The sequence below is a fragment of the Crassostrea angulata genome, chromosome 10, assembly GCF_025612915.1.
Source record: "Crassostrea angulata isolate pt1a10 chromosome 10, ASM2561291v2, whole genome shotgun sequence".
Classification (NCBI taxonomy): domain Eukaryota; kingdom Metazoa; phylum Mollusca; class Bivalvia; order Ostreida; family Ostreidae; genus Magallana; species Magallana angulata.
The window spans coordinates 40,721,886-40,738,546 of record NC_069120.1 but is presented as its reverse complement, the minus strand read 5'-3'; the positions used below and the strand labels follow the sequence as shown (position 1 = coordinate 40,738,546).

At 34.4% G+C, this 16,661-nt stretch overlaps 1 protein-coding gene across 14 annotated transcripts in view; it reads left to right on the top strand.

Annotated features, from left to right (window-relative positions):
- LOC128167884 (paired box protein Pax-5-like) overlaps window positions 1–16,661 on the top strand; it is a 53,292-nt gene that overhangs the window by 2,454 nt on the left and 34,177 nt on the right. For 5 of the 14 annotated variants that reach the window (XM_052833851.1, XM_052833850.1, XM_052833844.1 and 2 more), the window contains exons 1-3: window positions 3,004–3,179; window positions 3,386–3,715; window positions 16,543–16,569. In XM_052833851.1, the coding sequence (XP_052689811.1) occupies window positions 3,508–3,715; window positions 16,543–16,569 (235 nt within the window). In that variant the 5' untranslated portion in view covers window positions 3,004–3,179; window positions 3,386–3,507. The other 9 variants (XM_052833853.1, XM_052833849.1, XM_052833846.1 and 6 more) reach the window with 5 other exon arrangements.

Genomic DNA, 16,661 nt, shown 5'->3' with positions numbered 1-16,661 from the left:
ATGACTTTTTTTGAATAAATTTTTGAACTCGAGGAACTACTTTTATTGGACTTTATCTCTCATTGCAAGAGTGATTCGAACCATAACCACCATAGTCGATGACAGTGTTGCTTTTACTGCTGTTATTTCTGATTCCCTTAAGGAAATCATGATTCTGTGTTTCCCCTTCATGTTCCTTTGATATTTTCCCATCAGACGTCAGGATTTTTATTTTATTACGGAATTGCTTGGGAGGATTTTTTTTGGACATTTACAAATGACAGAAATTTTATTGAGTTTATTAAAAATGTAACACCAGTTCAGACATTCTGGCTTCATTATTTTAAAACATGTATATACTTTTTTAAAATCTAAATTACTGTCGTCTATTTCTGACTTATTCTAGAATCAAACAGGATAAGAAATAAAAATACAGATAACCAGTGAGGAATTCCATCATTGTTTGCGTTCTCTTAAAAATGACGTCATCACCCAAAAAGGAACTTTTCATAGATTTGTGTATGAGAGAGAGAGAGAGAGAGAGAGAGAGAGAGAGAGAGAGAGAGAGAGAGAGATTTTATAAATTGTTCATAAGTTAATATTTAAAGGAATATGCATGTTTATTTATTTTTGTTTTTAAAGTTATAATTAATGTTAATTTTGAAGTTGTATTAAGTATAACTGATTATGAGTCCGTGTTACTGCTAGCTTTGCATACTTTATACCAGTTTAGCTGTAACGAAAGTTCTATTTCGGTCTCATTGTAAAGAAATTATGTCGGCGTAAAAGAAAAACAACAACACAGTTGTTTACTTTGTGTTATTTAATAGTAGACAACACAAAATAACACTTTACGAGGTTTGCAATTCTGGGAGTCCACATCAAAACAAAATACTTTTAAATCCGATCCGAAGCAAAAACAAAACAACCTGTTTATATGTATTTTCCTTAATACTGATAATAATAATTCCTGAATACTCACATGTGCAAACATTTTTATGTAAATTGCATATTTCATAAATCTGGGTCAAAGATTGCATAATTCACCTACCTTGGTTAGAGTTACCTAAACACACGGGTACGGTATCAAATAGGAAACCGCTCATAGATTCAAAATGGCAATGTATAAGTGAAGGAATATTTAAAGCACCTGTTTGTTTAATGTAAATTAGATCAAGTTTTATGCCCCAAAAAATCAAAACACAACCAACAGTTGATATATATATGTACAGTAGATTAAAATATTTCATCAAGTTACCATTTCCTTCTAGACCGAAATTTTGGAGTTGTATTCAAAGCATCACCGAAATGTCATGTTGCAGGTTTGGAATTTACCGGGTGGCAGTAAATGTAAAATTTATAACATGACAACTCATGTTGTAAATTTTGTATTTACTGCAACCCGGTAAATTCAAAATTTACAGCCACCCGGTAAATTCAAAATTTACAACATGATAAAAATAACAAGCAGTGTCTTACATCGACAAATATTTACTCAGCAAATCTTAGTGTGAGGTTTAATTGACATTATAAAGGACCCTGACCTTTCAGGGTCACGCTTTTTACCCCAGTTTTGGAGGACCCCAGTAATGAGCTTTGAATAGAAGAAAAAGCCAAACTCCGGTTTCCACATGTCATGGTGTAGTTGTAAGATCTGCTTACTCATGCGTCATATATTACCATACCATGTTTTTTAATAGCTTCTTTCCAAAAATGAATTCATGCATTGTTTAATAAAAAAAAATATACCTTACCGTGCAGATTACCCCCTAAATTTTGAGAGAATTCATTTATGGTTGTATGGGGGGGGGGGATTCCAAGTTCTTTTTCTTAAAATATTTGAAACCCACATAATGTTGAAAGTTAATAAATAATAAGATAAATTCTATAATCAATTTTAGCTAAGGAAAAGTGACAAGTACAAACTATAAATTTGTAAATGTTCTATAATTCAGGATACAATGTCACCATCCTTTGTTCAGACTAAACAATTCGTACATTTAGCAGTTTGCAAAAGGGAGCCATTACAAGAGTGTGTCCCTGAACAAAACAATCATTACCTTTTTATTATTTAAGGACCCCAAACTAAAACGAAAACAGTCCTCCTGAGAAGAAAAATTTACCTATTCATATTGGAACTGCCAAGTGGGTTTCAAAGGTGTATTAATGCCCTCTTATACCGTCGTATTACTGCAGGAATAAAGAACCGAAATGCGATATTTGCCTTAGCTGGGTGTACTTCGCTCGGGGTTTATTCTTTATATGCCTACAGTAAATACGAAACGCACGCATATAAAAAAAGAAACTGGTCTCGGTTTTTGTCCAGGTAGATGTGTGTTCCGTCAGATCTTGCCTTTAGGCTCTGTTACAAAGATGGCTGCTTGCATAGATCTTTGTTGATTAGAGATTTTAACCCTCTAAAAATGGGCTTTGCTCGCTGGGACCCTTTAGCTTAGTATTTGATAGTTTTTCTCTTGTTTACTAGTGTAACATTTTTGGTACATGTATGCGAGCTTGAAACCATTAAAAGTCGAAAGGAAAGCAACGAGACAAAGTTTGATACTATCTATAAATGAATTTCTCGATGTTGTTTTTGAAGATTGTCCCATCTGATAGAGAATTTCGGTGACAAATAATCAACCTATCCTTCATCAGGTGCCTCTGATATATCAATCATACAGCCTATTGTCGTCATAACCTTAATTATTATAACGTTTACGGCAGGGAAGATTTGTCATGCAAATCCACGCCCCGTTTTCTTCCTAGCCCTACACCTGGTGTCGGGTTTCAGCCATAATATGGATCAGGTAGCTATATTCAGGTGATCACAAACACAAAACCTTAACACATGATCCCCAATGCCTTCTTAAACGAAAAATAAGCATCCACATACCACATAAAATGGCCCTAGTTCTTAAATCTATGTCGCCTGTTTGCGAAACACCACGTCGGTGACGAAGCCATTTAATGGCGGGAAAGACGAGGCCGACCAATCAACTCTCAGGTAAATCTTTAAATATGCATGAAGGTAAAAAAATAGACAAAATCATTACAACGGATTTTGCCAGCTTTGTAAACGTATCGTCCATTTTTTCATCTTGAACTGTGTGGTTCTGTCTCCTTACCCACTCTGGTTCTGGTTTCGTTCCCTTTTCTTGTTCGTCTGGTCCGACACACGGTTGACTGGACACCATCGACAGGTAGTGTATATACTCTTTATTTTCTTCACGCATGTTTGCTCCGACCTGCGAACCGCTGCGCGGCTTTACATGGTTGCCTTCTGTCAACATTTCTTACGGAAGTTTAACCATGAGAGCATTACAAACTTTTATGAATGATCGGTGTTTATTATGATTCGCTGGAATAACTTCTTTGACACAATTTTTTCACAACTATATCTTTCCAGTGGAATTTACCAGGATCGGACACAGGTGTATCCCAAAAGTTGTTGAATAAGGAAAAACCACTCCGTTGTTGGAAAAACACAAACCGTTCACCGTGGAGGTCTTACAGTGTCACACGGAGAGTATGGAGGCGACCCCAGAGCGGGACCAGACCCCCGAGGATCAGGATGAGACGGTTGCTCAGCCGACCATCATCACCCTGATCCCCGTCGCACAAGAGGAGATCCCAACCATGCCTGAAATGTCCCAACCCAATGAAACCAACAACAACACGATCGTAACGAACGCAGTCGTTATAAATACCGATGGTTCTGCCAAAGTTGTTGGAAAAGGTAAGGACGTGTACTTTTTTTTTTTTTGTTGGCTTCCACGCCTTTTTGGTTCTCACTCAAGCAGCACATCCAAAACATTGGACACCGAGAGAAAGCGAATTAGTGCATGTTGGTTCATTTAATTCCACAATGTGTGTATACATGATTGTGTGTATTGGTGTATGTTTAGCTCCCTCTCTTATAATTTCATTTTTCAATCGAACTTTATTTTTACATGGGACACACGAGAAGGAGCTTGATAATCAATAGACCTATTTCTATCAGTAAATACTTGCGGGTAAAATCGACTAGAAACGTTTGTGCACACACTAGGCCTGCTAACATATTTTCATCATGAAATTAATATAAGCGGACATGCTTGTTCATCAGATGTATGTCAAATATCGCCCAGGGACAAGTGTTATTTTGCCACTTATTACTAGTATGCCACATTTCCATTTCACTACAGTCTCTCAGGCCAAACCAAAACAGATAAATAAATGTCTTACCATCTCAGTTTTTCTGGCTTAAAAATAACATTTCCTCTTTTGAATGCGTGAAAATGAAAACATTCAATCATCTCACAGATATTGCAATATGGGAAAGTTCAGCAGTGTCAGTATAGTTATCTTTAAAGTAGATCTTGCTTTGCCTTTTGAGGAAAAATGAAAGATATTTTTGTTCTTCTTTCCCCATTTCCATTTGGGCAAGACTTTGTTAGCTTAGTAGGGTTGAACCCGAAAGGTGTCGATTCAATTAAAAACGCTTCGAGGTTCGATGAAAGGGTCTTTTGTATAACATCTTGATACACACCCTTGAGATATTTATAAAATATCGAAACAATTCTCTAATTCTCTCGAATCCTTGGTTTAAATCAAATACCAAAATACCCATTCTTTTGTTTGGCTTTCTTTCTATTGGCGAATTCTCAGCTTGGGGCATGAGGAATAAGAGTAGTACAAGTTTGAATACTTCGCTCAATTGTCAAATTGTCAAATTACTCCCATATGACCGAACGAAGCTAACTCGCCTTAAAAATGGCATCGAAGACAGGTTCTTTTCCTTTCCCTTTACCAGTCATTATCGGGAGTCTTATGGCTTATTATACAATTAGAATACCAGTACCCGGATCCGGACAAAACGATAATTCAAGCCCACCTCACACAATGGGGGATCGTATAACGAAATTTGAACTAGGTAGTGTGGTTTGTTAATTGTTCAAATTATGATCAATATTAAAATAGGGAGACATTGAGTTGTTAAAAGTGCTGTCTGTAGTATGCTGTGTAACTATTATACAAAAATTGATTAGCTATTACACAAGATTTTAAAACATATCGTAATTTAACCGTTTCTACATTATGCTGTTCCGTGTCTTATTGCAATATTTCACGCAATATATGTTGATTTAGAAAACTTTCACAAACATACACATAAATGCAAACAGTATCCATGCTGTGCTGTTTATAGTGAAGAAGTAAGGCAGCCATTACCAGGACATCCAAATTTTCATGTAAAATCTAGATACCAAATACGATAAAAACCATACCCATTATCACCCAGAGTAGAAGGCAAGATAATTAAAGTTCAGATGTTGAACCCGGGCGCCTATTACACCTATCACCCAGAAGATGGCGAGCCTTAGGGTAACTGGTTTTCATAGAAAGAAGAGAGACTATTCATTTGTTATCGGGGTCCATCAAAGTGACCAGTACGAAATGTCCCCTGGCGGAATAGACGATTGTTTGAGATATTTATTTTCCCAATCAATTTGGTGCGTGTATATTGGGTAGCCTGCGTCCGTTCGACGATTAAAATACAGTAAAAACAATCCTCGATTCCGCTATTCAAAGACATGTCGGGTAGTTTGCAAAAGATAATTGTTTATTTTTTTTCTATTCCTCAGTCCATTTTTTTTGTTATCTTTAAGTTCGTGTTTTCGTCTGTTTGAACAACAAATGACGGATATGCATAAGTTCGGATGGGTAATTGGTCGTTTTCTTTTTATCCACACGCTTTTCTGTTGATTGCTTTTTTGTAAGGAATTTGACAAAGAGCCCAACACATACCTAGGCCGCATTCACGAAAATGAACAATGAAGTGATCTGAATGAATTATCATAATTAAAGCTCCCATAAATCAGACCGGCGGTATATGAATTTGCTCATAATTTTAGAAAGTTTTTTTTTCTTTCTTCTCGCAATTTTATGACTTCGGGCAGGAAAGAAATCATTTAAATCATCAATATATCAGTAATAAAGGCGTCCTAATTGTGGTGTTACCCCCTCGATTCTCTTCTTTAATTTCAACTTATCACACTCTAGAATCTTTTAAGGAAAAACGCACGTTTTTGGGTGGTTTCTCGGTGTTTTTTTTTAGCTCGGAAAGCTTTGGAACAACCACAGAAAAGTTTAAGGTTGGTTTTGTGGTCACATGAAGTTTCGAAGAAATTGTCATTTTTGCTGTGTTGATTAAAATAAGGGATATTTTGGGTTGAACCAATAGCATTTTGTCAGTATTTTATCATAATTTTGTGACTAACAATATACAAATTCACATTAGTTTTTATCATATTCACATGAAAATCGTTTTGATTGGACGATAGATTTTTAGGAATGGTTCACATGTTTCTCAGATCTGCATTTCAATAGTTGAGAATCACTTAACTAATCACAATCACAAATGATCACACATTTACATGTAGATGCCACCAATATTGTTCTTGTAGACAAGGCTTTGTTGAATGGATACAAAATCAATCATAAACGTTGCCTTTAATCAACATTCTGACAGATGGTGTGTTTTAATTTCTAATCATAGTTCTATGAACATTACAAATGCAAATGGACGCTTAATACACAAAAATGGATCAATGTTACTCCATGCTTTTGATATGAAATTTTTTGCATTTTGCATTTTCTTCAAAGAGATTATTAACAACACAAAAATCTGGCCTGCACTTTTGTGTAAACTTTTACCTTACAGCTTAATTGCTGATATTAAAAGAGAGAAAAAAATATGGCAGTAAAAGATCCTCACATGTACTTAGTTTACTTGTAAATTTCTGATTAGTCATGTCAAATAATTTAAATAAACATGTATTTGTTGACATCTCTTTGACAAAACAGAGAAAATTTTATTTTTATATTTTTACTTCATCATTATAGAGACATACACCGCCTGGTCTCACAAACCTGGGCTTAAAGTTCCTCCATAATTCTCCTCATATATCCTTTTAATTTCCCCCATAGGTTTTGAAAAAAAAAATTTCTAAAGTGTAAATAGCTGCTTCGTATCTGTTTCATCTTTTTAATATACATTTCATGTAAATTGCAGTTTTCCATTTAGATAGGGACGGAAAGAGTGGCTTTAAAGTTCAGCCTCTTTATCGTGTGTCTTATGAAGGAATATTACTCTGATAAATTATTCATTTTTACCGAAAAAGTTATCTAAATTACCAGCTCCTTTTTTAGAAATAAAAATATGTCACAGTTTTCCGTGTGAAAATGCAAGTTGCTTCTGAAGTTCCAATTCTTTAAAAAAAAACATTATATATTTAATGTTCTTTTGATTAAAGGATTTCACTTTTAACTGAATTTATTGCGAACACCCACTTTAAAAAAATAGTAACACCCAATTATTAAATGTTACTCCAATAAATCATAGTCAGTAATAATAAAATAATGTATGTATACACCACTTTCGATGAATGATCACATATACCCATATTTATACATGAAGTCAGTAAAATGACACAGTAATGGTTCAGCCATATTGTTAAGAACTGTATATACAGTTTAAGTTCCTTCGTGTTCAAGACATTTTCTTGTAATCAAAATTACATTATTGTTTTTCTAACCCCTTAGTACCCCTAAATAAAATTTTACAATATATATCCACTAAAATACTAATGTTCACTATCGATAAATATTAAAGGACAAGATTAACAGATCGTATGTATGCATGAAATTTAAATTATAATACTTGTGAGTAAATCTCAATCTGCCACGTGATTCATACAGCTGGCTTTTACTTCCTGTCTACACAAAAACACATCGAGAATTTCACTCAAGATCTAAAATGCCTTATAAGAATCCTTCTTTCAATCAATTTTGGTATTTTGATTTTGATTTTCAATATCAAAGTACGAAAACCTGTCCCAGTTTTAATTATAACTGCTTTAGTTCCGTTACAAACCTTTTTTATATACCCCCCTAATTTTGGTAGAGAGAAGTAGTCTTTCTTATATAACCTACATTTTTGGGATACAGCTTGTATAACTTATTGTATAATGTGTCCGTTTAAAAAAAACAGAATTAGCGTTCAAGGTCTCTGCGTGTTGACATTTTTTTTTATTGATTTTTTAAAGCAACAATTGATCAATAATTGATACGTTAACTCAATTTTCTTGCATGATATTCTGAAAGTATGTACGCAAAGTAACACGTTCTCAATGCGTTAAACAAAAGATAAGCTTAATATAATTAGCTTCTGTAGCCAATGTCTAATTAGTATAGTGATTCTATACTAATAAGTAGGCTATTACTTAAAGATAAAGCCATTTATTACAAATGCAGAGGAAGTTGATTTTAGTTATTCATCCGTTCTCAGGAGCTACAAAAAACATATTTGTCAAATATAGATTTCTATCATAATTATTCCAAATGCACGTATGGCATAGTTAGGTCAGAAATCTCGCCATTGATCCCGCGAGATTTTATGAGATTTGCTACAGCCTTCTGCAAGAAAAGTACAACGAAATTTACTTTACTTAGCCTTTCATCCTTTCTTGTTGAGCGAGTTTTCCTCCTAATGAAGCGAATTTTTTTCTGGTTTTAGCTGTGTGATTATTCAATTTGTTTGTTCATTGGGACCAATGTTTTGTTGGCAAGACCACGTATTGTTGGGATAGTATCTGAAGTGAAAACCTTTTGATGACAATGTCAATTTACTTTTGCATATGACCGTCTTTCACACGTCTGTTAAAGATTTTAAATCATTATGCTCTTCGATATTTGCCTGATATCTTCATGATGGTGTGTGATTACAAACATTCTCTGAAGGACTTTGCGTACTATGGTTTCGTAACAAGAATTTGGGTCAACTCTTAATAAAAACGTCTTTTAAGTATTTCTATTTCAAGTTTTGGACGACCATCTTTCACGCAAAACCACATGATGATCCCCTTTAGTAATATTCAACCATCATTGATATTTGAAAGATTATAAAAATACATATTTATAAAAACACTTTTCAGTTGAAATCCAGACACAAGTATCAATACAAACAAATCATGTTAAGACAACTTCAAATCTAATTAAATAAAGATTCAACCTAGATATACTAAAAATCCCCTTCAAAAAGAAATATAATTTCCGAAAAAGAAAAAAAAACGGTCGAACAGAAAAATAGATGTCCTGATTTTGTTTATAGATAGATCTCATGGGGACACTAAAAGTACCGCGTACAATAAAATATCTACATGTAAATGTGGCCTTATTTGTAAAGCTTAGCATTCTACTTCTTAGAAAGCCCTATTCCATTAATTAGATTTACTTTAATGTATTCACAGACACAGTCTTTATTAGTGATTGATTTATTCAACCACTTTGCACAAAATCTAATTAATATACTTGCAAAGACCTATGAGGATTTGAATTTCGTCTAAGCTGCATATGTTTGCAAATACTTCCTTAGTAAATAAGAAAGATGGATTGCAAACTATTCAAGACAGTGCCTGGCTTTGAAAAAAACAGAATTTGATATTGAAGACAAATGTTCCCCCCTCTGTTACTAAAATTCGAAAAAATTAAAATTAAGGTGGTAAAATGAATTTGGTCTATCGTTTAAAAGTGACAAATAAGCAATAAAATGGTAATAAGATCCTGTGATTTTTTGAAAGCTCAATACATCATCCTGCCTTTTTCTTTGTCCAATTGGGTTTACTGGGACTACAATCATTATGACTTTTTTTTTTTGATTTTCCCCATATAACACATGTCGCACTGTTTCAGAGCCCCATACGATAAAGTCTGGGTTTCATAAATAATTCAGAAATTCAGAAGAATGGTGTGCCAATTTGATTTTTTTTCCTTTGCAATGTACAATTCGTTTGGGTTAAATCTTGAATTATAATTGCGAGAGATGTGATTGCTAGATTACAGAAGACGAATCCATCATAACCGATCGCAGACACGCAATGGACACGTGTGTTTAGACACATCAAATGCATGCACTATGTCTGAGAAGAGTTTGAAACGAAACTTGATTCACACTAGTGTCTATAGTTTATAAAACTTTATACCAGTTTTCAATTTTATGAACCTTTTTAACACCTTTTGCATAGGGTTTCACGTGAACATCTACTATTTCACACCATATTAAAATTAATTTTGCATTTGAAAATAATTATTACTAGAATCCCCTCACTATATTTGTATCGTAGTAAATGCAAAGCATCCAAGAAATTGACCTAGTTACATACATAACTATATTTGTCGGGACAGGTGTTTGATTTATATAAAGTGTCCCCAAAGGGATTGTACACGGTTCATCTATATTTGGGATTGGGGTCAGTTGCACGAATGGTATGCATCTTGGGGCCCCCTCTCTATATCCATTAAGGTCGAGTTGACCCAGTATCGGTGCACCGAGTCTAAGTTATGTGGTTTATTTTGGTCGTTACAGTCCCTTGCTTTCCAATAAGTCTTCCTGGGGCTTAGACAGTCGCTGGACCTTATAAGCAAACTTTGGGATTATTGTATGCAAGTCTTCGTTTTAAAAGAACACCACATTGTTCACGCCTGATATCGATATGCTACTTAAAATATTTGTCTGGAATACACATTCAGACTCGAGTAATTTTTCGAGTATTTAGCTCCATCCAAGTATGACTTTCATTCATAAAACGCCAAGTGTAACGGATTTTGTCATATTTCTGCTGACGTCCCTAGCACCGCTTCGCCGCTCATTCGCTTCCAAACAGTACTTTGGTTATAGGGCGACGGTATTGCCTGTTTTACTCTGGTTCTCCACACACCACCACAAGAGAGAGAGAGATCGTTGGCAGCATAGAACAGATATTGGACTAATTAATTGCGCCCCTTGTGAAGTGTTTTATGGACAATTTGTCAACACTCAACGCTCCTATATGGAGTGTTTTTGCAAGGATTGTGGAAACTACGAGGTTCTGTGCTAAGTAACAGCAATGGGAAGAATTTTTCGTAATTGTAGGACTTCCTTGCGGAGCGAATTTGGTAATGCCACCAAGTCTAACGATTACACATCGGCGGCGGATTTGACAACCCACATTCATTTTTATTCTTTTCAAAGAGCTGTCAACTTTTCTCTTTTTAATTCTACCTGTCTCCAGGTATAGTGTATCAAATAAAAATTCAATATATTCCCTTTTGTTCAAACAGGACGATGAAAACCCGTTTATTGATAGGTCTTTGGAATGAAGGAGTGCAAATGGTGGAGTCGGGCATTGAAAGGAGGAAAACTGTGACAGTAAATTGAATTTACAAATTTTAATTAGTCCCCCAGAAAAACGCAGCGAGAGTCTCTACACGAGGTCTGGTGATGAGTACTCTAGCTATGAATGGACCCAATATACCCTGTCTACAACTGTCTTTTCAGCGCCTGTCCGGGGTTCCTCGGGATTATTTCATCGAAAAACTTTACCTGTAACGTCGCCATGGCAACCTCGTATTAACCTTTGTCACTCGCCCAGGGTGCACTAGGTGTGTTAAAAGGTGTATGATCTTCTTCCGATGTGTTGAGCAATTTCAATCTCTTCTTTTTCCATTTGCGTGTGAAGGTGGTCATCTTCTATAGAATTTGAGCGAAAAAAATGGCGGTATCGTTTAACGAAGACCTGTGGTTATTGAATTGGTTTTTGGCAGGTCTTTCTTTGTTGGAGGTCTTGATCTATGAAATAAAGTAGAACTTTCCCCATCCTAGGTGTGGAGTCTATAACTCAATCCATGTCAATGGTTGTTCAGAGTTTTCTTCGCTATTGTGCTCTGTGTCAAGAATTTCTTATTTTGAAAACGATTTCATTTCCCTTCATTTATGCAAGTATAAAAATTAATACCATTGAAAAAAAATTCACACCTTGATTTTTTTGGCCAATGTCATTATATCACATAGCTGCAAGCCAAATATGACGAGGAATTAAAAGAGTAACACTCATGTCTAAGTCTTTGTGTGGGGGCAAAATTGTGTGTTTCTAACCGATTGTAAAGGGTCTTAGTTGACTGTAGTATTGCGTGTTTACTCAGTCGGGTTGTTCACAGTTTGTTTGGACCGGGTTACACTACATCCAAGGTTCTGACATCGTGACAAGCTTACAGAGTGTGGAATTTTTTTTCCAGTGGCAACTGTCTTTTATTTTATCCCAAAAGAGTATTTACATTCCAATTTTGTCTTCAACCCATAATCCAAATCTTCTGAATAGGCTAATATTTAGAGTTCGGCTTTATTTTGGTCCCACCAAACAATGAAGCCGAGGCGATTAAAAAGGTTCCACGTAAACAAGATCTGTATATATTTAGCTGCACCTGTGCTAGGATTTTGTTTTCTCCCTTCAAAATAGGGTTGATAAATGCAAAGGGCATCCGAGTACCCGCCATATTGTCGCTGGAATATTTATAACCTGAATAGGAGACCCGTGATAACATCGTAAGCGGTGTTTTTACCATAGGGTTTTATGTTTTTCCTCCAAGATCCATTGTTTAGCATTCACGCCATTTCGGTACCTGATATGTTGGTTAAGTCCGAGGGACAAAATAACGATAAAGCTAGAGTCATCGGGGACCATTTTTACAATTATAAATCTCGCATGCAAAGTAGAAGGTCTATAGAACTGACATAGCTGTGGTTATGTGTGCAATAAATAAGCTTTCACGAAGCACAAAACATAGGACGGTTTTCTTTAAACTTACAATGAAGAATAATAAACCCATCTGGGTTGCTTTGAAGTAGTTTTATCGAATTTACGTAAATTAACTATATAGAAATAGAAGTTAATATATTGAGAGAGAGAGAGAGAGAGGGGGGGGGAGAGATGTTTTGTTTTGATATAGAACTTCTCAGGAATGACAAGTGACACATACAAACATTACCTCACAGAGTTTTGTCACCTGTGTGTTCAAGTCGTTTGTTTTTTGCTATTATTCATGTCTGTTTTGCAATGCATATCTTTATCTCTCAAAGTTCACGGAATCTGAATATCATTATTACATGAAAAGGAAATTTTGTCATTTCATTTTTTTTATTGTGGATGTATTGGGGAATTCCAAGAATCGTGAGGAGGTGGCGTGAAATTAAAACAAAGGAATATTAGAAAATGAAAAATGGCTTCCATTTTGGGAACAAGTTTTATATTTTAATCATTGCGACATTTCCGTAAAATCTGTCAAAAGGAACTTATGGGGAAATCAAAACAATATCTTTTAACGTTATGTAATAGTCAACATGACACACTTAGAATTTCATATTTTTATAATATTTCAGATTTAAGAATTTCAATTTCAAATTACAATTTCAAATTAAAATTGGCAAGAAAATATGTATCGAATCTCGGTTTTATGACTTGATTTACTTTGTGCCTGCTTTGGAATGTCTCTATGAACTTATCTTGTAAGCGGTACATTGTGGACATGACAAGATAATAACTGGAGGCGATGAAATGACCACGTAACACAAACAATTCGATAGTTATCTCCCCTGGAACTGTAAATTTTGCTTTTTCGACAAACATGTTCGACATTCTTCAATTTCCCTTGATTGCTGTCACGTATTTATTGTTAGTAAGATTTATTATTCCATTACGTGGTGGAAGTGTAAAATGGTCTCTGAATTAATGCCTCCCATGGAAAACCATGTCGATTTTAATGGTAAGGAGCTTGTCTGTTTTTTTAATAACTTATTTTTCTCTCTATTAATTAATATTAATTGAAATTTATTGTAAACGCGAAATTAAATGGTAGCCAGTGAAAATGAAAACATTCAGATCGGTTTTCTATGAAATACAATTATGAAAAGAAAATTAAGATTATAATTTTTGAGCTTTGTCCGAGTTATTAAGAAGTTATAATGAAAGTACTTTTCTGAAGGTGTTTTTCCGCGGAGATTTGGGTGTTGTGATTAAGATAAAAAAAATACCATGGCGTGTTGTGGGAGATATTGTGAATTGTGGGAATAATCGGCTTATTACCTCCCTTACACCGGGACAAAAAAGTCTGATCATTTTCGAGTTCGCCCAGCATTGAAACACCAGTGCACCATACAGAGATTTCATAGAGTCTGCGACGTTCGGGGGAATTAAAACTCTGCTTTTGGAAATTGAAATACGGATTATGAACCTTGTATTAAGAAAAAAAGAAGATAAATATAATGCCGGAATTAAGTTTGACACGATTTAATTTATACCTGTCAATTCTCAATTAGAAGTCATGATATTAAAGCTTGGGACTTCTCTCATATTTGCTCGTCATAGAAATAATTCACCTCCAACATACACTTTAAATTGTCTACTTTAAAACTTAAAAAATTTAAAAAACTTTGTTTATTTATAAATGAAATTTTTGAATCAGTCTGTCCTCCTTGAACATTTGTACTTTTTTCTCATATTTTTTTTCTCTCTAATTTGTACTGTACATGTACCTCTGACTCTATACCTACACTTGTAAATATATATATATATAATGTTGACGGTTTGAGTGAAATAAATTGAATTGAATTGAATTGAATAAAATAAAATAAAAATAATATAATTACGTAGAGAAGAAAACCAGGTTCATTCAGAATTATATGCTTTTGAGTCTTTGGATAAATGATTTTTATTATAGTTTTGAAAGTATAATTATAAATCTAGGCCTTTCAAACAAATCTCGAATCTCGCTATAAAAAGAGGGCTGGGGGAATATGACATTTACGTGAAAAACACTGGACCACCGGCATACTCGGCTAATGTATCTATTCATCACGTTTGGGTCGCTTTTAATGCCTTTTTTAGATGGGTCACATATAGAAAAAAAACCTGTTTGTAGCACCCAGCGCAGTCGTTATCATTGACTTTACAAATTCTATTATTTACAAGTCAGCAGTATTTTATTATCTATCAAATTCAGGTTATTTTAAGAATTTTTATTTCATTTTCTTTCAACCTTATTGATTTCCTCTTTCATCATAATTAGAATAGGGAATTGTTATATTCCAGTTTTCGTAACCCGCAAAATATTGATGAAGTGTCCATGTTTTACGTTTATTTGATTTTTTTTCATTTAAAATGTTAAATAGTTTAATACTAAAGAAAAAAAATAATGCTTAGACAAAAAATATTTGCCATAGATTTAATATAAATTTTGATAAGACAAGTGTATCACAATTTTTCAATACTTTTTGTTTTGTTCTGTGAAAACACTCATGGCCCAAAGTGCAGAGAAATTAAATTAATAAAAGCAGGAAAAGCAATGGTTATTGGAACAGTAAAGTTTGACTGATTTTGGGAGTGATTCTCTTCCACAATAACATCCAATAGATATTGCAATATAATCTGTAAACATCTGACATTTAAAGGTGATTAATATGTTTTTCTCCGACGAGTTTGTTGACCAAGATAAAACAGAACTTGATGAATTTTTCTGTCGAAATTGACGAATGTTTCACCACACGTTTTGGTCATCTCCAAATCCTTATCTGGGGCGGATCCACTTCTTGTCATCCTTCTTTTTTTATTCATAAGAAAAAAAATTGCCCTGTTTATCAGTTTATTTCAACCGCGAGAATGTATACGTTAAATATTTTCCCTCAATGAAATGTAAATTATTATAAATTACATAAATACAAATCTATATATATATATATCCCAACATATTGCACAGCACGGCATAGTCAAATGTCAAAATCATTACTTATTTCTAGGGACATGCACCGTTTATTGAGCGTTCACACTGACGACAACCCCGGTGTGCGCTTCGCTAACTTTTTCCCATGGCCTGTAATGAAACCGTGGTACGGCCATTGATGGTCCAAATTCACCGCGTACATTTCATTCAGTTCCTCTGACACAATAGGAGTTAATGATACATAACGGGGATTATCTAATAATTATTGTCACGTCACTGCCTGTAACTTGTAAGGGAATTTTCTCACTTGAGTAACGAAGTGTTTCGGCCAGAACGCCCCCTTTTCTTTCATGCCCGCTGTCTTCTCAGTACTGTTATTTTATAATAGGAATTCCGGACGTCTTTATTAATGGGTTAGGGGGAAATAATTGGGATTTAGAAGGAACGGGGTAAATCTGGATTTATAATTTTATAAGAATGTGAATATCTCGAAGGGTTTACATTTCTAGACATTAAAATAAAACACTCCCAAAAAACCAAATCTTTCCATCTGTTTTCTTCGTCTCTATTATTATTTGTTCAGTTCCAACCCAATTGAACTCGAAAAAAATGATGAACATATTTTTATTTGTAAGATTCTTTGCCTTTTGACAAAATTAAGACTGTGTTGATATAACCCGACAACCTCTCTTTATTCGGTAGCCATTCGTTATGACATCCGTAAACATTTCATCAATATTCACGGTTTATTGAGGGCGTGGCCATGGGATGGCTTATGCAAATTAGGATGCCGGAGTTTTAATTTCCTAGCTCCGCCCACTTGCACGAGCTTAGGATAAGCAACTCGTACAACGATGTGTGTTGGCAATTTTTATTAATTTCACTTATTTTTAAACCAGAGAAAAATTATGAATTGTTTTATGAAGAAAATTGATTGTATTAACATGCTTTTGTTTTATAAATCAAAATTATAATAAAATGTATTTTTATCTTCAGAGGAATTTGGACAGTTCAACGGAAATGGTACGTGCATGAAAATTTATTACAGACATCTATCCCTCACCCCCAAAATGTTGAAAGTTAACCACAGATTGCATGCTTGGATACTAATGATT